This window comes from Chrysemys picta, chromosome 16 (assembly GCF_011386835.1).
Source record: "Chrysemys picta bellii isolate R12L10 chromosome 16, ASM1138683v2, whole genome shotgun sequence".
Classification (NCBI taxonomy): Eukaryota; Metazoa; Chordata; order Testudines; family Emydidae; genus Chrysemys; species Chrysemys picta.
Genome location: NC_088806.1, coordinates 10,570,202 through 10,594,552, shown reverse-complemented (window position 1 = coordinate 10,594,552; position 24,351 = coordinate 10,570,202). Strand labels below are relative to the sequence as shown.

At 49.4% G+C, this 24,351-nt stretch overlaps 1 protein-coding gene and 1 pseudogene across 3 annotated transcripts in view; both read right to left on the bottom strand.

The window, feature by feature from the left end:
* Positions 1-24,351, bottom strand: part of LOC101935438 (zinc finger protein 436-like) — a 321,486-nt gene that overhangs the window by 296,165 nt on the left and 970 nt on the right. For 2 of the 3 annotated variants that reach the window (XM_065569514.1, XM_065569512.1), the window contains exon 2: positions 20,649-20,775. In XM_065569514.1, coding sequence (XP_065425586.1) covers positions 20,649-20,775 — 127 coding nt within the window. Of the gene's footprint in view, positions 1-20,648; positions 20,776-24,351 lie in introns of those variants that run through there. The other variant, XM_065569521.1, reaches the window with a different exon arrangement.
* LOC101940806 (zinc finger protein 883-like) lies at positions 1,180-13,901 on the bottom strand (annotated as a pseudogene).

The window sequence follows — 24,351 nt, the reverse complement described above, 5'->3', positions numbered from 1 at the left end:
TTCTTGACCTGCTACTCACAAACAGGGAAGAACTAGTAGGGGAAGCAAAAGTGGATGGGAACCTGGGAGGCAGTGACCATGAGATGGTCGAGTTCAGGATCCTGACACAAGGAAGAAAGGAGAGCAGCAGAATACGGACCCTGGACTTCAGAAAAGCAGACTGACTCCCTCAGGGAACAGATGGGCAGGATCCCCTGGGAGAATAACATGAAGGGCAAAGGGGTCCAGGAGAGCTGGCTGTATTTTAAAGAATCCTTATTGAGGTTGCAGGAACAAACCATCCCAATGTGTAGAAAGAATAGTAAATATGGCAGGCGACCAGCTTGGCTAAACAGTGAAATCCTTGCTGATCTTAAATGCAAAAAAGAAGCTTACAAGAAGTGGAAGATTGGACAAATGACCAGGGAGGAGTATAAAAATATTGCTCAGGCGTGCAGGAGTGAAATCAGGAAGGCCAAATCACACTTGGAGTTGCAGTTAGCAAGAGATGTTAAGAGTAACAAGAAGGGTTTCTTCAGGTATGATAGCAACAAGAAGAAAATCAAGGAAAGTGTGGGCCCCTTACTGAATGAGGGAGGCAACCTAGTGACCGAGGATGTGGAAAAAGCTAATGTATTCAATGATTTTTTTGCCTCTGTCTTCACGCACAAGGTCAGCTCCCAGATTGCTGCACTGGGCAGTACAGCATGGGGAGAAGGTGACCAACCCTCTGTGGAGAAAAAAGTGGTTCGGGACTATTTAGAAAAACTGGACGTGCACAAGTCCATGGGGTCGGATGCGCTGCATCCGAGGGTGCTAAAGGAGTTGGCGGGTGAGATTGCAGAGCCATTAGCCATTATTTTTGAAAACTCATGGTGATTGGGGGAGGTCCCAGATGACTGGAAAAAGGCTAATGTAGTGCCCATCTTTAAAAAAGGGAAGAAGGAGGATCCGGGGAACTACAGGCCAGTCAGCCTCACCTCAGTCCCTGGAAAAATCATGGAGCAGGTCCTCAAGGAATCAATTATGAAACATTTAGAGGAGAGGAAAGTGATCAGGAACAGTCAACATGGATTCACGAAGGGGAAGTCGTGCCTGACTAACCTAATTGCCTTCTATGAGGAGATAACTCACTCTGTGGATGAGGGGAGTGCCACAAGGGTCGGTCCTGGGGCCGGTTTTGTTTAATATCTTTATTAATGATCTGGAGGATGGTGTGGACTGCACTCTCAGCAAGTTTGCAGATGACACTAAACTAGGAGGCGTGGTAGATACACTAGAGGGTAGGGATCGGATACAGAGGGACCTAGACAAATTAGAGGATTGGGCCGAAAAAAACCTGATGAGGTTCAACAAGGACAAGTGCAGAGTCCTGCACTTAGGACGGAAGAATCCCATGCACTGCTACAGACTAGGGACCGAATGGCTAGGTAGCAGTTCTGCAGAAAAGGACCTAGGGGTCACAGTGGACGAGAAGCTGGATATGAGTCAACAGTGTGCTCTTGTTGCCAAGAAGGCTAATGGCATTTTGGGCTGTATAAGTAGGGGCATTGCCAGCAGTTCGAGGAACATGATCGTTCCCCTTTATTCGACATTGGTGAGGCCTCATCTGGAATACTGTGTCCAGTTTTGGGCCCCACACTACAAGAAGGATGTGGAAAAATTGGAAAGAGTCCAGCGGAGGGCAACAAAAATGATTAGGGGTCTGGAGCACATGACTTATGAGGAGAGCTAAGGGAACTGGGATTGTTTAGTCTCCAGAAGAGAAGAATGAGGGGGGATTTGATAGCAGCCTTCAACTACCTGAAGGGGGGTTCCAAAGAGGATGGAGCTCGGCTGTTCTCAGTGGTGGCAGATGACAGAACAAGGAGCAATGGTCTCAAGTTGCAGTAGGGGAGGTCCAGGATGGATATCAGGAAAAACTATTTCACTAGGAGGGTGGTGAAACACTGGAATGCGTTACCTAGGGAGGTGGTGGAGTCTCTTTCCTTGGAGGTTTTTAAGGCCCGGCTTGACAAAGCCCTGGCTGGGATGATTTAGCTGGGAATTGGTCCTGCTTTGAGCAGGGGGTTGGACTAGATGACCTCTTGAGGTCCCTTCCAACTCTGATATTCTATGATTCTATGTTTAGCGTATCTGGCATGTAAATAGCTTGCAATGCCGGCTACAAAAGTGCCATATGAACACCTGTTCTCACATTCAGTTGACACTGCAAATAAGAAGCAAACAGCATTATCGCCTGTAAATGTAAACAAACTTGTTTATCTCAGCGATTGGCTGAACAAGAAGTAGGACTGAGTGGACTTGTAGACTGTAAAGTTTTACACTGTTTTGTTTTTGAGTGCAGATATGTAACAAAAAAAATCTACATTTGTAAGTTGCACTTTCATGATAGTGATTGTACTACATTACTTGTATTAGAGGAACTGAAAAATACTGTTTTCTTTATCATTTTTACAGTGCAGATATCTAAGAAAAATAATATAAACTGAGCACTGTACACTTTGTATTCTGTGTTGTAGTTGAAATCAATATATTTCAAAATATAGAAAGACATCCACAAAGATTTAATAAATGTCAATTGGTATTCTATTAACAGTGTGATTAAAACTGTGAATAATAACGACTAATATTTGTAATCGTGATTAACTTTTTGAGTTAATCGCGTGAGTTAACTATAATTAATGGATAGCCGTAGTACTGAGGTATGAGCTTTGATTGAAGGTTTTCCTGAATTCACATTCATAGGATCTCTGTCGTGTGGATTCTCCAATATCTAGTAAGATCTGAGCTGAGAGTGAAGGTTTTCTCACACTCTCAGCATTCAAAGGGTCTCTCTCCCATGTGGATTCTCTCATGTCTAGTGAGCTGTGAGCCGCAATTGAAGGCTTTCCCGCACTCATGGAATGTAAAGGGGCGCTCTCCGGTGTGGATTCGCTGATGTTTAGTAAGGTTTGAGGTGGAAACAAAGCTTTTCCCGCACTCACTGCATTCATAGGGTCTCTCTCCTGTGTGGATTCTCTCATGTCTAGTGACGTCTGAGCTCCTGGTGAAGCGTTTCCCACACTGAGAGCATTCAAAGGGCCTCTCCCCTGTGTGGATTCTCTCATGGGTAGTAAGATCTGAGCTGTGTGTGAAGGTTTTCCCGCACTCACAGCATTCATAAGGTCTCTCCCCCCTGTGCATTCTCTCATGTCTAGTGAGCTTTGAACTGCAACTGAAGGCTTTCCCGCATTCACCGCATGTATGGGGACTTTCCCGTGTGTGGATTCTCTCATGTTGAATAAGTTTTGAACTGGAAATGAAGCTTTTCCCACACTCACAGCATTCATAGGGTCTCTCGCCCGTGTGGATTCTCTCATGTCTAGTAAGGTCTGAGCTCCTAGTGAAGGTTTTCCCGCACTGAGAGCATTGAAAGGGCCTCTCCCCTGTGTGGATTCTCTCATGGGTAGTAAGATCTGACCTGAGAGTGAAGGTTTTCCTACATTCACTGCATTCATAGGGTCTCTCTCCTGTGTGGATTCTCTCATGTCTAGTGAGCTCGGAGCTGCAAGTGAAGGCTTTCCCGCACTCACAGCATTCATAGGGCCTCTCCCCTGTGTGCATTCTCTGATGTTGAATAAGGTTTGAGCTGGAAGTGAAGCTTTTCCCGCACTCACAGCATTTATAGGGTCTCTCCCCCGTGTGGATTCTCTCATGTCTAATAAGGGATGAGCTCCTAGTGAAGCTTTTCCCACATTGAGAGCACTGAAAGGGCCTCTCCCCCCTGTGCATTCGCTCATGTGTAGTAAGATATGAGCTGAGAGTGAAGGTTTTCCTGCACTCACTGCATTCATAGAGTTTCTCTCCTGTGTGGATTCTCTGATGTGCAATAAGGGCGGAGCAGTAACTGAAGTTTGCCCTACACTCACTGCATGTATATTTTCTCTTTCCTCTGAGGATTTTCTGCTGGGCTGTGGTTTCTTTGTGGTCCTTGTGAGTTCCCCAAGAGTAAATTACTTTTCCCATTTTCTCCCCTGGTTGGTTTCCTTGCTCACTCTCTGGACTGCGCTGAATCTCAAAGACTTTTCCCTGCTCATGAATCGTGGGCACTTTCTCTTTGGATCTTTGCGATAATGCTCTGTGTGATTCCACTTGCTCAGGATCTTCCTGCTGGGACTTCTGCTCCTCATTCTCACTCAACATCGCATCACCTGCTGGGACAGAGAGAGAAACCTGAAACTGGGCTGGACAAGGGAAGACCAAGCCAAAATAAGTGCTGGAGAGATGTCAAAAACAGGAACTGAATTCCCCTAACTCTTCCTTCACATCCCATCCAAATATTCAGGCGTAAGGGAGGAAGCTACTGCCAGGTGTCAGTTAGGATCTGTAGGAAGCCCTGAGCTGTATCTGCCCAGACAATACGACACCTGCTGGGGACAATCCTGAACGGAGAGCTCCCAAGGTCTTGGTAGGGCATCCCCAGATTTTTTGCTCAGGCACTTACAGATTCTGAGTTGGTTTAATGTTTCTCACCTGTGCAGGGACTTCTCAGGATCTCTTTTTCCTCTGAATCCTGGAGGTCTGGGACCCACGGCTCTTCCCCTTGTTCCAGCTGGGAGATGACATCAGGTTTGGAAACTGGAAACCCTGTTCAGATGAAAGAAAACAAGGAGATCAGGTGAATTTATAAGACTTTGTCATGAAAAATAATTATTAATTTAAAACCCAGTCCTTAGTAAACCAGTGAAATCCCAGGGCCAGCTCCCCAGGTCCTCAAAGGTGCAGAACGCTCTGCTCATGAGGAATTGTAATCACACATCTGCTGGGAACACACACAGACACTGTGACAGTCTGTAACCGTGTGTTCACTCTTTTGCAAAACTATGATATATTTTGTACAAAGTCTGCCTTGTTGAGTATCATCTGGAAACTCATAATATGCTGAACATTATTGTCTTGTCAAACTGTGTATTTAAAATAGAAACACTGCATATATGAAGTGTGACAGAGCTCCTCCGCCTCACTGGGTTCCATGCTTCCTCTTAGTGGCGGGGTGGGGTATTCCTCTTCCCCTCAGGATTTCCCCACTGTGACGTTATTGACATGAACTGTGACCATATAGATTATTGTTGCAACCAAGGTCCTATAGTTGCACCAAATCTTGTACAAAGATGGTCAAGTAAGGTGTCTATGAAAAGGTTATAATTTGCTGGTTATGATTATGCTATCTGTCCATGTGCATTGTTTTTGTATTTGAAGTTATAAATATTGGCTATGTACTTGTATCTCAATGTGTTTGTTTTTAAGTAGCATTAGTGAAGCTTTTGGTCAGCTTCTTGAGAAAGGAATTCTTCAGATTAAGTGCCCAGTAAAGAAACACTTAACGGACAGTGGACCTTGGGAGACTCCAATCCACATCTGAGGAGCCTTCCTGGGAACGTTCAAAGTAGCATGTGAGCAATGGCTGCTGCCTGCAAACTGAGTCATGCATGGACATGTGACTTGCCCATGTGACCCCAAACTCCATCTTGCTGCTGTGATTTTCCACAGTAAGAACAAAGGGGTCCTTCCACATGGCAGAGGATATAAAAGGCCCTGGAAACCCCTCCATTTTGTCTTCAGTCCTGCTTCTGACCTCTGGAGGAACTGTGTTTGAAACTGAAGCTCTGAACATAGGACTGAATGACCCATCCAAGCTGGGATGTTTGTACTCCAGAGACTTGATTGGTTTAAATCAACAGTAATCCCATCAAGCCTGAAACAAGCCTGAACTAAGAACTTTGCAATTGTATGTATTTGATTCCATTTAACCAATTTTAACTCATCTATATTACTTCCTTTTTATGAATAAACCTTTAGATTTTAGATTCTAAAGGATTGGCAACAGCGTGATTTGTGGGCAAGATCTGATTGGTATATTGACCTGGGGCTGGGGCTTGGTCCTTTGGGATTGAGAGAACCTTTTTTCTTTTACTGGGGTATTGGTTTTCATAACCATTCATCCCCATAAGGAGTGGCGCTGGTGGGTATACAAGGGAACAGGAGTATCTAAGGGAATTGTTGTATGACTTCTGGTTAGCCTGTGGGGTAAAACCGAAGTTCTCTGTTTGGGTGGTTTGGTGTGCCTTAGACCCCCAGTCTTGGGCTGTAACTGCCCTGCTCTAAGCAATTTGTCCTGAATTGATACTCTCAGTAGTGTCCCGCCAAAGACGGCATTGTTCATAGATTCATAGATTCATAGATTATAGGACTGGAAGGGACCTCGAGAGGTCATCGAGTCCAGTCCCCTGCCCGCATGGCAGGACCAAATACTGTCTAGACCATCCCTGATAGACATTTATCTAACCTACTCTTAAATATCTCCAGAGACGGAGATTCCACAACCTCCCTAGGCAATTTGTTCCAGTGTTTAACCACCCTGACAGTTAGGAACTTTTTCCTAATGTCCAACCTAGACCTCCCTTGCTGCAGTTTAAACCCATTGTTTCTGGTTCTATCCTTAGAGGCTAAGGTGAACAAGTTCTCTCCCTCCTCCTTATGACACCCTTTTAGATACCTGAAAACTGCTATCATGTCCCCTCTCAGTCTTTTTTCCAAACTAAACAAACCCAGTTCTTTCAGCCTTCCTTCATAGGTCATGTTCTCAAGACCTTTAATCATTCTTGTTGCTCTTCTTTGGACCCTTTCCAATTTCTCCACATCTTTTTTAAAATGCAGCGCCCAGAACTGGACACAATACTCCAGCTGAGGCCTAACCAGAGCAGAGTAGAGCGGAAGAATGACTTCTCGTGTCTTGCTCACAACACACCTGTTAATGCATCCCAGAATCATGTTTGCTTTTTTTGCAACAGCATCACACTGTTGACTCATATTTAGCTTGTGGTCCACTATAACCCCTAGATCCCTTTCTGCCGTACTCCTTCCTAGACAGTCTTTTCCCATTCTGTATGTGTGAAATTGATTTTTCCTTCCTAAGTGGAGCACTTTGCATTTGTCTTTGTTAAACTTCATCCTGTTTAACTCAGACCATTTCTCCAATTTGTCCAGATCATTTTGAATTATGACCCTGTCCTCCAAAGTACTTGCAATCCCTCCCAGTTTGGTATCATCCGCAAACTTAATAAGCGTACTTTCTATGCCAATATCTAAGTCGTTGATGATTGTTACACCCACGCCCTTTGGTTTACTGTCCATGCCTTGCCTGAGCAGGGTTCCTCACGGCCTTCTTGACAGGGGAAGGGGGAGGGGAGCCTCTTAATGTCTGGTAGCCCCTCCGGGCATGGTGGGGACAGGCCAGATACCCAGTTCAGTCTCTTCCCTCTGGTGGGTTCTCGTCCCTCAAACCTCCAGGACCCAGAAGGGCTATTTGCCCTGCCCTTTGCCTTTGCACCTGTGGGGTTTCCCTCCTGGTGCTTGTCAGCATCTGCACCACCCAGGTCTCCAGGAGCATGCCTGCCTCCCACAGCTCCTATTGTGCCCGCCTATCTGGCAGGAGGGGAGGCTCTTAACAGGTTTTGGCAGGCCAGTTGATTGGCCCCAGGTGTCTTAATTAACCTGGAGTAACCCCTGTTCAGTTACCAGGGGAAAAGGAACCTGCTTATCCTGGGGCTAATATACCTGCCTTCCACCACTCTCCTGTCACCGGCTGGCCTGACCCCGTCACAAAAGATATAAGATTTTACTGCATGATGTTACAGAAAAAATGTTAGAATTCTGGGGAACACCCGCAGACCAGTTCCTCCAAGACAGCACAGCTAACACCTGGTTAAGTGGCCATTCTCCAGTAGGGGGAAGGCGTGAGCGAGAAATTTACATTCCATTACAGGGAGGACTTGAACCTCACATCGACAACACATGGAGCCTGTCACCATGACTCAGCTGAGAACTGAAGATGTTTCTAGCACAAAGGACTGAATTATAAAAAGAGGTGAGGAAAACACTTGATTCTCTCTCTCTCTCCTGCCCCTTTTCTCTCTGCTCATGACATCAACTCCTCCTGAAGAACTGAACTTTGGGAGGCAGGGCCCCTGGCTGAAAGGAAATTCAGCCTGTCACAGCATATGGGGAGAGAGAGAGAGATTTGCTGTGAATCTGTTTCAGCTTGTGAAGTTAGACGTTAGTTTGCGTTTCATCTTTTATTTCTTTTGTAAGCAATTCTGACTTTTATGCCTCATTACTTGTAGTCACTTAAAATCTTTTCTTTCTGTAGTTAATAGATAAAACAATAAAACAACTTTATCGTTGGATTACAGTGTGAGAAACTGCACTTGGGATAACAAGCCTGGTGCCTGTCATTTCCCATGGATGAAGTGACAGACTTTGTATGACCTTGTATTGTTTAGTAATGTGCTGGAGAGTGCAAGACACATTTCTGGGGGGAAATCTGGGACTAGAGAATGTGCCGATATTCCCCGGGGTGTAATTCAGGAGTGGTTGAGTAGCAGCACTCAATACTGTGTCGCTGGGAGCGAGTTACATGCTGGAGAACGTGTGCTAGCTGCCCAGGAGTGGCTGTTCTCACAGCAAAGCAGTGTGGAAAGGCATCCCAGGTTGGAGAACTGATGGGAGACAGCTGTTCAACAGTCCAGAGTGTAGCCTGGGTAATGTAGCCTTGGTCCCACTAGTGAAGGCAGGGGGTTGGACTCAATGGCCTTTCAAGGTCCCTTCCAGTTCCAGGAGATAGGATATCTCCATTAATTTATTTGTGTCCCAGACACACATTATCAAAGAGGGCTCCTAAAACACACAGAAGGTAAATGACTGACTCAGAAAGTGAAGATTCCAGACAGAGGGCAAGTCTCCCTGGCACTGCTTCTTGCTGACAGAGGTCCAGAGACAATGAGAGAGTCCTAGGGAAGCTGGGAACAGTCAGCCTGGGATGGTGGGGTTCAGTGGAGTAAGGAATAGGAAGGGCAGGGATATCACTGAATGCAGGATCTCACCACTGTTAGATGTCAGGAAAGCACCTATTGCAGAATTAGGGAATCTAGTGAGTCAGGTGTAATGGGCGGGAGTATGAAAATCCCTGGGTGTGGGGAATGCTGGGAAATTAGCTGCTATAATCCAGGAGCAACAGACTCCAATTCCTCTGGACAAGCAGAATGTGAAAAATAAGCATCAGGCCAGGTGACGTCAGGCATGATGGAGCCCAAGATCCAAGGCGCCTGCAGAGAAGAGAGATTGTGGCTATTGCAGATGGGGTTGGGGGAGCAGGACTCTCAAGATGTTTCACTACCAACCTAGGCCATTTTCACATCCTGGGGGCAATCCAGACCCGTGAGGAGTTGTGTCGTCTGTAATCCTGGGTGACTTTCAATGTTCTGCTGCTGGAGCTCCCTTGTCTGAATACCCCCAGCCAGCATTCAAGGACACACAGAGTGTCTGTGTGATAAGTAACCCTGGATCAGCAGCTCTGAGACCAGCAGCCTGCTTCTTACACCCCAGGCACACTCTGGATTCTACCAGCCTTGAATACACTTGGCAAGAGTCAGCAACAGCTGAATTTTCCCAAAACCATGTGCTCTGCAATGGCTACTTTTTCCTGGATCATTCAGAGGAATAATAAGGATTGTTTTCTCCTCAAATGGCCCAGCTTATCACTTCAACTGGAGTTGGCTAGCACTTGAATTCAAAGACAGCACCAGATTCGTTTAGATTAAGATTAAAACAAGTTTAGTAACAAAAGCATTAAGGTGAGTTCAAGTATAAAGGAGAAAGTCAGAAATGGTTACAAATAAGTGAAAGTGAAAAATGCTTTCTGGAGATAGGGTGATCAGACAGCAAATGTGAAAAATCGGGACAGGGGATGGGAGGTAATAGGAGCCTATATAAGAAAAAGAGCCAAAAATCAGGACTGTCCCTATAAAATCTGGACATCTGGTCACCCTATCTGGAGACTAGGACCTAATAAAACTACAGTCCTAGCTCAAGGTAAGATTCTTACCACACTACTTACCAGTAAGAGGGCAGACTACCCCCTTACTCAATATCTCCCCCAAAGTCCAAAGGGCTTGGTTCCTTTGTCTTCTTAAGTGGAAGATAACTTGGGATTCTCTGCCTCTCTTTTGTATAGTTCAGTGAATCTTTGAAAGGGAGTTTTCTGAAGGTTCCTCTCTAAAGTAAAGGGCATTCAAGCTGTGAGGAAGGCCTGGAGTCTAGTGCTGAAGGAAGTTCCATGGTGGTTTATTCTCTTGCTGGTGTTTGCGAAAATTGAATTTGGTCTGTTCCTGTGATATCCTCTCCCACCATGATGCTGAGTGGTTACCTTGTTAGTTTGATGGTTTCTTTTATGTAAATTGCATTCCCATTGTCTCTTAATGTACCTTGAAAGTACCTTCAAGGTAACAGAACTACCTGCCTTTGTCTAGGGTGGGGTAATTTCAACCCTGGCTGGCAGACACTCTTTAAGAACATCATTTGCAACATCTATAATATTGAATTTGTCCTCCATACATACACCATGCAATAATATTAATGAACATGTCATTAGGCTTCTATTGGTATTAGGGCTGTCGATTAATCGTAGTTAACTCACACGATAAATTAAAAAAATTAATCACGATTAATCGCTGTTTTAATCACACTGTTAAACAATAGAATACCAACTGAAATTTATTACATCTTTTTGGATGCTTTTCTACATTTTCAAATATATTGATTTCTATTACAACACAGAATACAAAGTGTACACTGCTCAGTTTATATTATTTTTTATTACAAATATTTGCACTGTAAAAATGATAAACAAAAGAAAACTTTAGAGCCTACAAGTCCACTCAGTCCTACTTGTTCAGCCAATCTCTAAGACAAACAAATTTGTTTACATTTACAGGAGATAATGTTGCCCACTTATATACAATGTCACCAGAAAGTGAGAAAAGGCATTTGCATGGGACTTTTGTAGCCGGCGTTGCAAGATATTTATGTGCCAGATATGCTAAACATTTGTATGCCCCTTCATGCTTTAGCCACCATTCCAGAGGACATGCTTCCATGCTGATGACATTCATTAAAAAAATAACGTGCTAATTAAATTTGTGACTGAACTCCTTGGTGGAGAATTGTATGTCTCCGGCTGTTTTACACGTATTCTGCCATCTATTTCACGTTATAGCAGTCTCGGATGATGACCCAGAACATGTTGTTCGTTTTAAGAACACTTTTGCCGCAGATTTGACAAAATGCAAAGAAGGTACCAATGTGAGATTTCTAAAGCTAGCTAAAGCAGTCAACCCAAGGTTAAAGAATCTGAAGTGTCTTCCAAAATTTGAGAGGGACTAGGTGTGGAACATGCTTTCAGAAGTCTTAAAAGAGCAACACTCCAATGCGGAAACTACAGAACCTGAACTACCAAAAAAGAAAATCAACCATCTGCTGGTGGCATCTGACCCAGAGGATGAAAATAAACATGCATTGGTCCATACAGCATTGGATTGTTATCGAGCAGAACCTGTCATCAGCATGGACGCATGTCCTCAGGAATGGTGGTTGAAGCATGAAAGGACTTATGAATTTTTAGCACATCTGGCATGTAAATACATTGCAACGCCAGCTACAACAGTGCCATGTGAATGCCTGTTCTCACTTTCAGGTGACATTGTGAACAAGAAGCGGGCAGCATTATCTCCTGCAAATGTAAACAAACTTGTTTGTCTGAGCAAGTGGCTGAACAAGAAATAGAACTGAGTGGACTTGTAGGCTCTAAAGTTTTACATTGTTTTATTTTTGAATGCAGTTATATTTTGTACATAATTCTACATTTGTAAGTTCAACTTCCATGACAAAGAGATTGCACTACAGTACTTGAAAAATACTATTTCTTTTGTTTTTTACAGGGCAAATATTTGTAATGAGAAATAACTATAAAGTGAGCTCTGTACACTTTGTATTCTGTATTGTAATAGAAATCAATATATTTGAGAATGTAGAAAACATCCCAAAAATATTAAATAAATGATATTTTATTATTTTTAAGAGTCTGATTAATCGTGATTAATTTTTTTAATCGTTTGACAGCCCTAATTGGCATCTTAAGCTAGATACACACTACAGATTATGTTGGTATAAATAATGTTACTCTGGGGTGTGAGGACGCCACCTTCCTGGGCGACGTAAGTTACAGTGACGTGTCGGTGTGGCCGGCGCTGTGTCAGTGGGAAAGCTTCTCCTGCCAACAGAGCTACTACTGCTCCTGGGGCCTGGAGTAATTAAGTCGATGGGAGAACTCTCTCCTGTTGGTTTAGATCATCCGTAGTGCAGCCATAGCCTTCCATGACACCTTTTAAACACACTACAACCTCAGCGTTACAAAGTTATGAATTGACCGGTCAACCGTACACGTCATTTGGAATGGGAAATACTCAATCAGGCAGCAGCAAAGACCCCCCCCCGTATGCCCCCAAAATGGAAGCAAATACAGTACTGTACTGTGCTAAATGTAAATTACTAAAAAAATAAAGGGGAAGTTTTAAAAAAAGCTTTGACACAAAAAGGAAAGTGTTTCTGTGCTAGTTTCATTTAAATGAAGATGGTTGAAAGCAGCATTTTCTTCTGCATAATAAAGTTTCAAAGCTGTATTAAGTCAATGTTTAGTTGTAAACATTTGAAAGAAGAACCACAACATTTTGTTCAGAATTAGAAACAAATGCCATACCCCAGGTGTTTGTAACTCTGAGGTCCTATTGCACAGGTTACGATTGTAGTGAGTTGGGGTACTCTGAATGGTTCATGCCCACTGAAACCAGCTCCTTCTTATTTCTTCCAACCCTCCATTGCATCACAACTCCCTACAGGACCTGCTCCATGGTACATCTCCTTCCCAATGCCCCCAGGCATCCCAGCTCACAGGAACTCTTCACCCCAAACCTACCCTGCACCTCTCTGCTCTCCAACCCCCTCCCAATGATTGGTATTTATTATTTCTATTACCGTAATGCTCATATCCCCAGCCACTGACCATCATCGCAGTGTGCTGGATGTTCTCCAGACACAGAACAAAAACACAGTCCCTGCCCCACGGAGCTGACAACCTAAGACTAAGACAAGAGACAGATGGGATCAGACAGACAGATGGGGGAGGTGCCCAGTTTGTACGCTGAGCCAACTGCTAATGAAGAGATTGTGAAATCTGTAAGAGAGGAAATTTACACGAAATAATAAAAAGCAGGACCCTGTTTGAGTGAGGATAATGGCATGTTGGGGTACATTTGGCTGTACAGAGTGTGACTGACCCAGACCAGTGGGACACAGGAGTCTGGTAGAGGGCAAATATACTGGTCACTGGATGAGTAGTTTTCGGTTCCCTGAGTGACCAGAGCAGGGCCTGCACTAGAGTAATCAGGAACCTGCTAGAACCAATTAAGACAGGCAGGATAATTAAGACACCTGGAGCCAATTAAGAAACTGCTAGAATCAATTAAACAGGCTAGCTAATCAGGGCACCTGAGTTTAAAAAGGACCTCGCTTCAGTTTGTGGCGTGCATGCGAGGAGCTGGGAGCAAGAGGCACAAGGAGCTGAGAGCGAGAAGACCTATTGTTGGAAGACTGAGAAGCACAAGCATTATCAAACACCAGGAGGAAGGTCCTGTGGTGAGGATAAAGGTGTTGGGAGGAGGCCATGGGGAAGTAGCCCAGGGAGTTGTAGCTGTTGCGCAGCTGTACCAGGAGGCACTCTAGACAGCTGCAGTCCACAGGGCCCTGGGCTGGAACCCGGAGTAGAGGGTGGGCCCGGCTTCCCCCCAAACCTCCCAACTCCTGATCAGACACACAGGAGGAATTGACCTGGACTGTGGCTTCTACCAGAGGGGAAGATCTCTGGGCTGTTTCCCAATCCACATGGTGAATCTGTGAGGCAAGAAAATCCACCAATAAGCGCAGGACCCACCAAGGTAGAGGAGGAACTTTGTCACAAGAGGTACACCTTGCATCTTCCACCGTGGAGGTAAGCTGGCAGTGTGATTTGTCTCATGAACAGAAGATCACAGCCCAGCCTGGCTGTAAAACATTAGAAGGACTTTGTGTGAGCATTGCTGTAGAACGTACGAAAGGCTCTAGTTCTGTATGTCTAGGATCTAGACCAAGGGCTCTGATTGTACTTTGTGTGTAACTATTTTTCCCCAATACTTCTACTTGCTATCACTGGAATCTCTAGACTTCATTAATTAAACTATGACTTGTTTTCACTCTATACACATCTCAGACTATGTATACACTACAGAGGCACAGCTGTACTGCTGTAAGTCTCCCATGTCGCCTCTCTATGCCAACGAGAAAGCTCTCTCCTCTCGGCAGAATGAAACCCCCCACAAGCGGCGGTAGCTATGTCAGCAGGAGAGCGGCTCCCGCCAGCATAGCGCTGTCCACACCAGGGCTTTTGTGGGTGAAACTTATGTTGGTCAGGGGGATGTTTTTTTCATACCCCCTGACTAACAAAAGTGTTACCGACAAAAGTGCTAGTGTAGACATCGCATAGGTGCTGTGCTAAGTGGATCGGTGATGGGAGGTGTAACTGTTAAGCTGGAATATCTGTGAATCTAAGGCCTGGTCTACACTACGGGTTTAGGTCGACTTTAGCAGCGTTAAATCGAATTAAGCCTGGACACGTCCACAGAACGAAGCCCTTTCTTTCGACTTAAAGGGCCCTTTAAACCGGTTTCTTTACACCACGTTCGACGAGGGGATTAGTGATAAAATCGGCCTTTGCGGGTCGGAATTGGGGTAGTGTGGACGGAATTCGACGTTATTGGCCTCCGGGAGCTATCCCACAGTGCTTCATTGTGACCGCTCTGGACAGCACTCTCAACTCAGATGCACTGACCAGGTAGACAGGAAAAGACCCGCGAACGTTTGAATTTCATTTCCTGTTTGCCCAGCGTGGAGAGCACAGGTGACCACGCAGAGCTCATCAGCACAGGTAACCGTGATGGAGTCCCAGGATCGCAAAAGAGCTCCAGCATGGACCGAACGGGAGGTAAGGGATCTGCTCGCCATATGGGGAGATGAATCAGTGCTAGCTGAACTCCGTAGCAGTAAAAGAAATGGCAAAGTATTAGAAAAGGTCTCCAAGGCCATGAAGGACTGGGGCCATAACAGGGACACACAGCAGTGCCGCGTGAAAGTTAAGGAGCTACGGCAAGCCTACCACAAAGCCAGAGAAGCAAATGGAAGGTCCGGGGCAGAGCCGCAAACTTGCCGCTTCTACGCGGAGCTGCATGCCATTCTAGGGGGTGCAGCCACCACTACCCCAACCGTGTGCTATGACTCCGTCAATGGAGAAACACACAGGGAAGACGGTTCGGGGAATGAGGAAGATGAGGATGGAGGTACTGTAGGTAGCTCACAGCAGCAAGGAAGCGGAGAAACCGGTTTCCCCAACAGCCAGGATATGTTTGTGACCCTGGACCTGGAACCAGTAACCCCCGAACTCACCCAAGACCCTCAGGGCACACAGGAGACCTCTGGTGAGTGTACCTTTGTAAATATTTGTAAACATTACACATGGTTTAAAAGCAAGCGTGTTTAATGATTAATTTGCCCTGGCAATCACGGCCAGTACATCTACTGGAAAAGTTTGTTAACGTGTATGGGGATGGAGCAGAAATCCTCCAGGGACATCTTCAGAAAGCTCTCCTTCATGTACTCCCAAAGCCTTTGCAAAAGGTTTCTGGGGAGGGCTGCCTTATCCCGTCCGCCATGGTAGGACACTTTACCACGCCAGGCCAGTAGCACGTAGTCTGGAATCACTGCATAACAAAGCATGGCAGCGTATGGTCCCGGTGTTTGCTGGCATGCAGACAATATCCATTCCTTATCTCTCTGTTATCCTCAGGAGAGTGATATCATTCACGGTCACCTGGTTGAAATGGGGTGATTTTATTAAGGGGACATTCAGAGGTGCCCGTTCCTGCTCTTCTGAACAGAAATGTTCCCCGCTGTTAACCACGCGGTGGGGGGAGGGGTGAAGTGATCATCCCAGAGAATCGGGTGTGTGTGTGTGTGTGGGGGGGTGGTTTACTTGGGTTTGTGCCGCATGTTAACCCGGAAACCGCAGCCCCTCCTTTTACATTGAAAACCCATTTTAAATGGCCAACCCAATTCATCCTTGATATGGGAAATGCGCTGCTGTTTGAAACCTTTCCCGCATGTTAAGAAGGTTAAAAAAGCCAAAAGACTGTGGCTTACCATGGCTGCCTGCAAGCCGAAACATGTTGCCTGGGGCACTGCGTGAGTGATCTCTCATACCAAACCGGCAGGCAGAGGAAAAATGCAACCTTGTAATGAAAGAGTGTACCCATTGTTCTCTAAAATGTGTCTTTTTTAACCACCTCTCCCTTCTCCTCCACCAGCTGCAAATGTTTCTCCTTCGCAGAGGCTAGTGAACATTAGAAAGAGAAAACGGAGGACGCGGGACGATATGTTCACGGAGCTGCAGATGTCCTCCCACGCTGATAGAGCACAGCAGAATGCGTGGAGGCAGTCAATGTCAGACATGAGAAAAGCACAATATGAACGAGAGGAGAGGTGGCGGGCTGAATGGCGGGATGAAAAGAGCAAGTGGCGGGCTGAAGATGATAGGTGGCGTCAGCTTGCAGACAGACGGCAAGAGTCAATGCTCCATCTGCTGGAGCATCAAACTGATATGCTCCAGCGTATGGTTGAGCTGCAGGAAAGGCAGCAGGAGCAGAGACCGCCGCTACAGCCCCTGTTTAACCAACAGCCCTCCTCCCCAAGTTCCATAGCCTCCTCACCCAGATGCCCAAGAACACGGTGGGGGGGCCTCCGGCCACCCAGTCACTCCACCCCAGATGATCGCCCAAGCATCAGAAGGCTGGCCTTCAATAAGAGTTAAAGTTTTAAAATGCACTGTGTCCTTTTCCATCCCTCCTCCCCCACCCATCCCAGGCTACCTTGGCAATTATCCCCCTACTTCTGTGAGGAATTAATAAAGAATGCATGAATGTGAAAAAACAATGACTTTATTGCCTCTGCAAGCGGTGCTCGAATTGGGGAGGGGAGGGTGGGGTGGAGTGGTTGGTTTACATGGAAGTAGAGTGAACCGGGTCGGGGGGGGGAGGGGTTGGAGGGTTCATCAAGGAGAAACAAACAGAAGTTTCACACAGTAGCCTGGCCAGTCACAAAACTCGTTTTCAAAGCTTCTCTGATGCGCACTGCGCCCTGCTGTGCTCCTCTAACCGCCCTGGTGTCTGGCTGCGCGTAATCAGCGGCCAGGCGAGTTGCCTCAACCTCCCACCCCCCCCATAAATGTCTCCCCCTTACTCTCACAGATATTGTGGAGCGCACAGCAAGCAGCAATAACAATGGGGATATTCTTTTCGCTGAGGTCTGAGCGAGTCAGTAAGCTGCACCAGCGCGCTTTTAAACGTCCAAATGCACATTCCACCACCATTCGGCACTTGCTCAGCCTGTAGTTGAACAGGTCCTGACTACTGTCCAGGCTGCCTGTGTACGGCTTCATGAGCCATGGCATTAAGGGGTAGGCTGGGTCCCCAAGGATAACTATTGGCATTTCAACATCCCCAACGGTTATGTTCTGGTCTGGGAAGAAAGTGCCTTCCTCCAGCTTTCGAAACAGAGCAGAGTGCCTGAAGACGCGAGCATCATGTACCTTTCCCGGCCATCCCACGTTGATGTTGGTGAAACATCCCCTGTGATCCACCAGGGCTTGCAGCAGCATTGAAAAGTACCCCTTGCAGTTTATGTAGTCGGTGGCTTGGTGCTCCGGTGCCAAGATAGGGATATGGGTTCCGTCTATGGCCCCACCACAGTTTGGGAATCCCATTTCAGCAAAACCATCCACTATTGCCTGCACGTTGCCCAGAGTCACTACCCTTGATATCACCAGGTCTTTCATTGCCCTGGCAACTTGGATCACAGCAGCCCCCACCGTAGATTTGCCCACTCCAAATTGATTCCCGACTGACCGGTAGCTGTCTGGCGTTGCAAGCTTCCACAGGGCTATCGCCACTCGCTTCTCAACTGTGAGGGCTGCTCTCATCCTGGTATCCTGGCGTTTCAGGGCAGGGGAAAGCAAGTCACAAAGTTCCATGAAAGTGCCCTTACGCATGCGAAAGTTTCGCAGCCACTGGGAATCGTCCCACACCTGCAGCACGATGCGGTCCCACCAGTCTGTGCTTGTTTCCCGGGCCCAGAATCGGCGTTCCACGCCATGAACCTGCCCCAGTGACACCATGATTTCCATATTGCTGGGGCCTGTGCCTTGTGAGAGGTCTATGTCCATGTCAATTTCCTCATCACTCTCTTCGCCGCGCTGCAATCGCCTCCTCGGCTGGTCTGAGTTTCGCCTTGGCATGTCCTGGCTCTGCATATACTCCAGGACAATGCGCGTGGTGTTCATAGTGCTCATAATTGCCGCGGTGATCTGAGCGGGCTCCATGATCCCAGTGCTAGCTATGGCGCCTGGTCTGAAAAAAGGCGCGAAACTAGTATCTGACGAACTAGGGGAAGGAGGGAGGGCGGGCCGAGTGACGACATGGCATACAGGTACAGGGAATTAAAATCAAGAACGGTGGCTGTGCATTAGGGAGAAACGCAAACAACTGTCACACAGAATGGTCTCCCCAAAGATTAAACTGAAAACCCTGGGTTTAGCAGGCCGTTGATTTGACGGAGGGAGGGGGAAGCAAATGAATACAGAGTAAATCTATTTTTTACATCTTAAGACGACGGTGCAGCGTGACTGATAGCCCTCGGCATCTTTCTGGGTGCTTGGCAGCAAATACTGGGCGCTTGGCAGTTAGTGTATTACGATGGCCTTCAGGCCTATTGCACAATCTGCTGCTCAGGGAAGATTCTGCTAATGTGCGATGATCCAACTTGTAATAGGACGGTTACCAGTCGTAATGCACCATCTACTGCCAAAAGGCAAGGGGCTGGTGCAATGCAGCCCTACGGCTGCCAGCACCCAGATCGCCGATGAAGGCTACCAGTCTACTGCACCGTCTACCGCCAAAAGGCAGTTAGCTGCTGCTGCTGTGTAGCAATGCAGTCCCACGTCTGCCGGCACCCAGATGACATATGGTGACGGTGAGCTGAGCGGGCTCCATGCTTGCCGTGGTATGTTGTCTGCACAGGTAACCCAGGTAAAAAGGCGCGAATCTATTGTCTGCCGTTGCTGTGACGGAGGGGGAGGGGCCTGACGACATGTACCCAGAACCTCCCGCGACACTGTTTTGCATCATCCGGGCATTGGGATCTCAACCCAGAATTCCAATGGGCGGCGGAGACTGCGGGAACTGTGGGATAGCTGTGGGATAGCTACCCATAGTGCAAAGCTCCGGAAGTCGACGCTAGCCTCGGTACTGTGGACGCGGTCCGCCGACTAGAGCACTTAGAGCATTTTATGTGGGGACACACACAATCGGCTGTATACAACCGATTTCTATAAAACCGGCTTCTATAAATTCGACCTAATTTCGTAGTGTAGACATACCGTAAGAGAGATCCTGATCCGGGCCTGTATCCAGTTCCTAGCCTGAGAGCGTCCAATGGAACAGGGGCTGGACTCTCCAGGGAGACTCTCAGAGGGCTCAGCGGTTTGAATGTGTCTATTGCTTCCCTGTTGAGAATATTTTGAAGTGCTGTAAAATCCACAAGCAGACTCTCGCGTGGTCTGCTCTTTACAGTTCTGTCAAGACAGCTCTGTTGTTTAGGGCTGTGAAAAATCTCACACACACAGCTATACTGGCAAAAGGATGAGTGTGGACACAGTTATAGTGGCAAAATGTCCACTACAAAAGATGAAACAAACTAAATGCCCAGAAACTACTTTACTGCAGAGCTAAGAGTGCCCAGTGCTGTCTCCTGCCTGTCACCATATGGACGGTGGCTAAACTTAAATTTCTGCAAACCAGAAAATGAACAATAAATGTACACGCCATCCCTGCATTGCCACCTTAACCCTGCTCCCATCCCTGCAGCTGGTAAGAGCCACTGGGAATGGTTCTCTAAGGGTGGTGCAAAGATTAACAACCTACCCCAGTCCCTGGGGTATTCCCCATCTGTTCAGGAGTTCACATCAAGGCTGGATGCCTTTCTGAAAATGATTTAGTCAAACAGAAGATGTCCAGCTCAGTACAGCAGTAACTGAAAGAAATTCTACAATGTGTGATACAGGAGATCAGACTAGACGACCAAATCATCCCTTCGGGGCTTAAATCTATAATAGATACAAGGAAGGTCTAAGAACATCCCATTGTTTGCTTTGTGTTCTACAGACTGGAACACCAGCATTTATCCGCATGCCCTGCAGCTGTGTGCCCCTGGGTCAGCTGTAGCTGTAATCGGATGGTGGAGGGATTAGTTGTAGCAGCCTGGCAGAGCTGTGACTATGGTATGCAGAGAGGTGCAGGTGACCCCTGAGGGACTGAGTCTGCCCCATTTCAGTGTTGTAGGTTGTGTCACTAAAGGTTCACAAGGGGGAGTTCTTGCCCTGAGGATTGTCAGTGCTCTGGTGGAACATTGTGCAAAACTGCTCCTGTGCTCTGTTCCCACAGTGTTGTGTAGCAGAGGAGGGCAGACAGCTAGTTTGTGTGTCACTGGCATGTGGGGTGATGCTGCATCAGGGCAGCGTAATGGTTACACTGTAGGGGTGACGTGAACCTTAATTAGTCACTTCCCCTTCCAAGAACCGAGGGGACAGGAATCCTTACCCAGCGAGGTCACATTCTCATAGTTCTCCTGCATGACACCCCTGTAGAGGGCTCTCTGAGTGGGGTCCAGCAGAGTCCATTCTTCCCTGGTGAAATACACAGCCACCTCCTTGAAGGTCACCGGCCCCTGAAAGAGCAAGAGTCCCACACTCAGTACCTGCTGCCCCACTCACAGCCCCACTATTCATGGGGGAAAGGATCCAATCAAATGGAAGCTCTGGATGGCTCGCAGTCAGGAGTCCCACCCCCACCCCGCTCAGAGCATCCAGGAACCACCAGGGTGAGGGGACAAAGAGAGCCCCTTGTCTCTCCCAGCAGATCCATCACACATACTAGCCACAGACTGATAAGGAGGTGGAGCCCCGAGCAGGGTGCAGGGAGAGCTCCGGGGAAGGAAGCCCAACACGCTCCTTGTTGTGAGGAGTTGGATATAAGAGGAGAGACATGTCCCCTACACCTCACGTGTGGGTGCCCCCTTCATCTCTCAGTAGCCAGTGGTTAGTCAGGTCAGGCTCCAGCACTAGGAGTGTGGTGCTTTTTCCTAACCCCAGCTAGGCAGGTTGTTTCCTGTTCCACAAATTAGGGCGTTTCCACCTCCGAACCCCACGCGTCTGTGCAGCGAGACCCAGTGCTATCCTGGCCAGACGAACTCCAGAGCTCACCTCTGGAGCCAGGCCAGGATACACGGGGCTGGGCTCAGAGCATGGACAGGACCAGCGGGTTGAGCATCAGTGTCCTCCCCCGTAGGGAAAGGCACGGAGCAGTGACATCCACCTCCGCAGCCGCTCAGAGAAAGGTTGGGAAGGGGAGACAGATGCCCTGAGGGTCGTCCAAGGGAAGGGGGAATGAGACGACCCTGGGGGCAGCAGCAGTATGGGAGGTGGAGGGGAGAGAGACGGAGAATGCGACAGAGCCAGGCGTGGGAACAGGATCAGGAGCAGAGGCAGAGACGGGGTCAGTGTCCCCAGCGGGCAGCACCTCTCGACGGCGTTCAGGGCCAAGGGTACAGGGAGAGGAAGGGGGCCCTCAACGACACCGGGCCTGGGCACCACAAGGTCAGCACCTGTAACCACGGCGTCGGGCAGGATGGCATCTGCAATTGGCCCCCGCTGGGAGGAAAGGCAGCACTTCGTCTCGGGGGGGGGGGGGGGTGCACCCAAGGGCTCTGGGCCCGCTCGCTCGGCACTATCCGTCGCCACAAGGGGCGTGGCTTGGTGCCGTCTGTGGCTGGGCAGATGGACGAGCCCAGGAACACCCCAGGGCCGAGAGTGGAGGCAGCGGCCTGGGGTAGGGGAGGGAGAGGAGGAGGCAGCGTGACTAATCCTCCCCCCACATCGAGGCCTCTGGCAAGGGGGCGTCCTCCCGCTGGGTGAGCGGAGTCACACCCAGGGCCTCCATCTCCTGAAAACCGGAGCAAAAATCTCCCCCCACCACGCAAGAAACCTCCCCACCAGCAACCGAGTCAACAACTGCCTTGGCGCCGAGGGGGGTACAGATGACGAGGGGGTGGGAGGGGCTCTATCCGAGGCCCCCCAGGGAGGGACTCCAGGAGGAGGGCAGTGCTGTTCCCCACGGCATCCTCAGCTGGCTCCCCCTGCTGGGCCCTATGAGGGGGTGGGACGGACGGCTCGGCAGTAGCAGCTCCCCTCAGTCTTGCGGGGGTCCCCTCCCCCTCCGTGTCAAGGCAGGTGGTGAGACTGGGCCTTGCGTTTGACACATTCCCGTCTGAGCTCCCAGCACCCGGGTCTCGGCAGTCCCAGGCATCCCTCCGTGCCGGGCCAGGGATCAGTCCCTCTGGACTGGCAGAGGGAGCACCGGGCCTCCCCTGAAGAGCAGAGCCCCCAGTAACGGGCCCCAGGGTGGGACACCAGAAAGGACTCCTCTAGCGTGGCTCTGGAGCTGCCGGCGGAAGGACAGGACATGACAGAGGGCGGGGTCCTTCCAGCCCCGGGGGAGAGGGCTGATGACAGAAAGGGGTCTCCCCAGGGTGGAGATGAAGGGCAGTAGGGCAGCATGGGCAGTAAGGGTGGGACGGAGGTAAAATCCACCCGTACGCTCAGGTCTTCCAGGGGTCAATGGGGGACATATACGCCCCCCACCGCCAAGAAGAGGTGGCCTCCGACGCCAGGAAGACAACGACCTTCCTGTACATCTTGGAGGCCGCCACTGCTGCCGTGGGCCCCACCACCCGCACCAACGCCCGCACGTAGGTCTCCACGAGGGGAGAGGCCAGCACCAGGAGGCAACGGACGCCAGGCTCCCTGCTTAGAGTGGGCAAGGGGCCCCGGCCGCCAGGGATGGAACTGGATGCGGCAGATGAAGTAGTGGCGTGTGGAGGGGCTGCAGCCACCTGGGCGTATGCTCTGGGTCAAGGGAGGGACACCCCCAGAGCTGGTGGAGGGAATAGCAGGAGAAGGGGGGTCCCATGGTGGATGATGGGAGGACGGCCCCGACCACAGGGGGGGGTTCACCTTCCGAATGGGGCTCTTGCCCTTTTTCTTCCCCGGGCCTTTTTTAGTGGCCGAGGGGGCTCCCCCGAAACTGAAGGGGGCAGGGGCCACGGCAGCCTCAGAATCCGTTCTTGTGTTTGCTGCTGGCGCCCACTATCGGGGCAATGGCAGAGGGGCCGGCGGTGGTGGTGGAGAGGTTAGCAGCAGGGAGAGATGGGGGAGCTGGCAGGGGGGGGCCACAGGGTCAGCATGAGGGGCCCCACCCACACTCTCCCTCGCCATTCTGGGAAGGGGCAGGAGGGAGCACTGGGGGGGGGGGGGGGGAGATGGAGGGAGAGGGGGAAGGGGAAAGGCCAACCACTTCTCCCCGCTAGGCTGCGGGCAGGGCAGGAAGGTGCCAATGGAGGGGGGGCTCGGGGAGGCCAATCGAGGCGAGGCAGGATGGGGGTACCTGCTCCTCCGGCTGCACTGGGAAGGGGAGGGACCACAATACCAATGTGGGGGGCGCAGTGAACGGGAGGGGGCGTAATGTAAAAAAGGGAAAGGGGCACAAGTGCTTAGGGAGGGAACGTGGCGCATGCAGCCGGGGGCTGAGTGAGGGGGGAGCAGTGCAGGGAAAGGGAGAGGGAGCAGACTGAAGACAGGCTGGGGGAGGGGCAGGCAAACGAACACAAACTCCCAAGGGGTCAAGGCGGAAGGAGGGTGGGGGGGGAGGGAGGAAAATGGGTAGTAAGGGGCAGGGGGGCAGGCAGCAAGGGGAAGGGGGTCAAACTGCTGCAGGGAGGCTGGTGGGCCAGTAGAGCTGGGGAGCCCACTGGCCAAACAGAGCTGGGGAAAGGAGGGCCAGTCCGAGGGGGATGGGGAAGGCCGTGAAGGAAGCAGCTGTGTCGAGGGGCGAAGAGCCGGTCCAGAGGGTAGATGGGGGTGGTGAGAGGGGGGAAGGGCTCCACGCCCCCTCCCCACAACACCAGGAGCTCTCACCAGCACAGGAGCAGAGATGGAAGAGTCCCTCAGTCCGGCAACAAACCCTCTCCCCCGTTTCCTGCAGCCTTCCTGTGACTCCTCCTCGCCCACAGCAGCAGGCTCCGAAGCAGCAGGCAGCCAGGAGATCCCAGGGAGGGTGGTGGAGCCTCGCGTCCCTCCAGAGGGCAGGGCAGGCCAGCCAGCGGCAGCCAGGGAGCGCTCCCGCCAGTGGCAGCCAGAGAACGGGCCAGCCACTGCAGTGGGGCGGAGGGGGCTCCCGCTGACCCAGC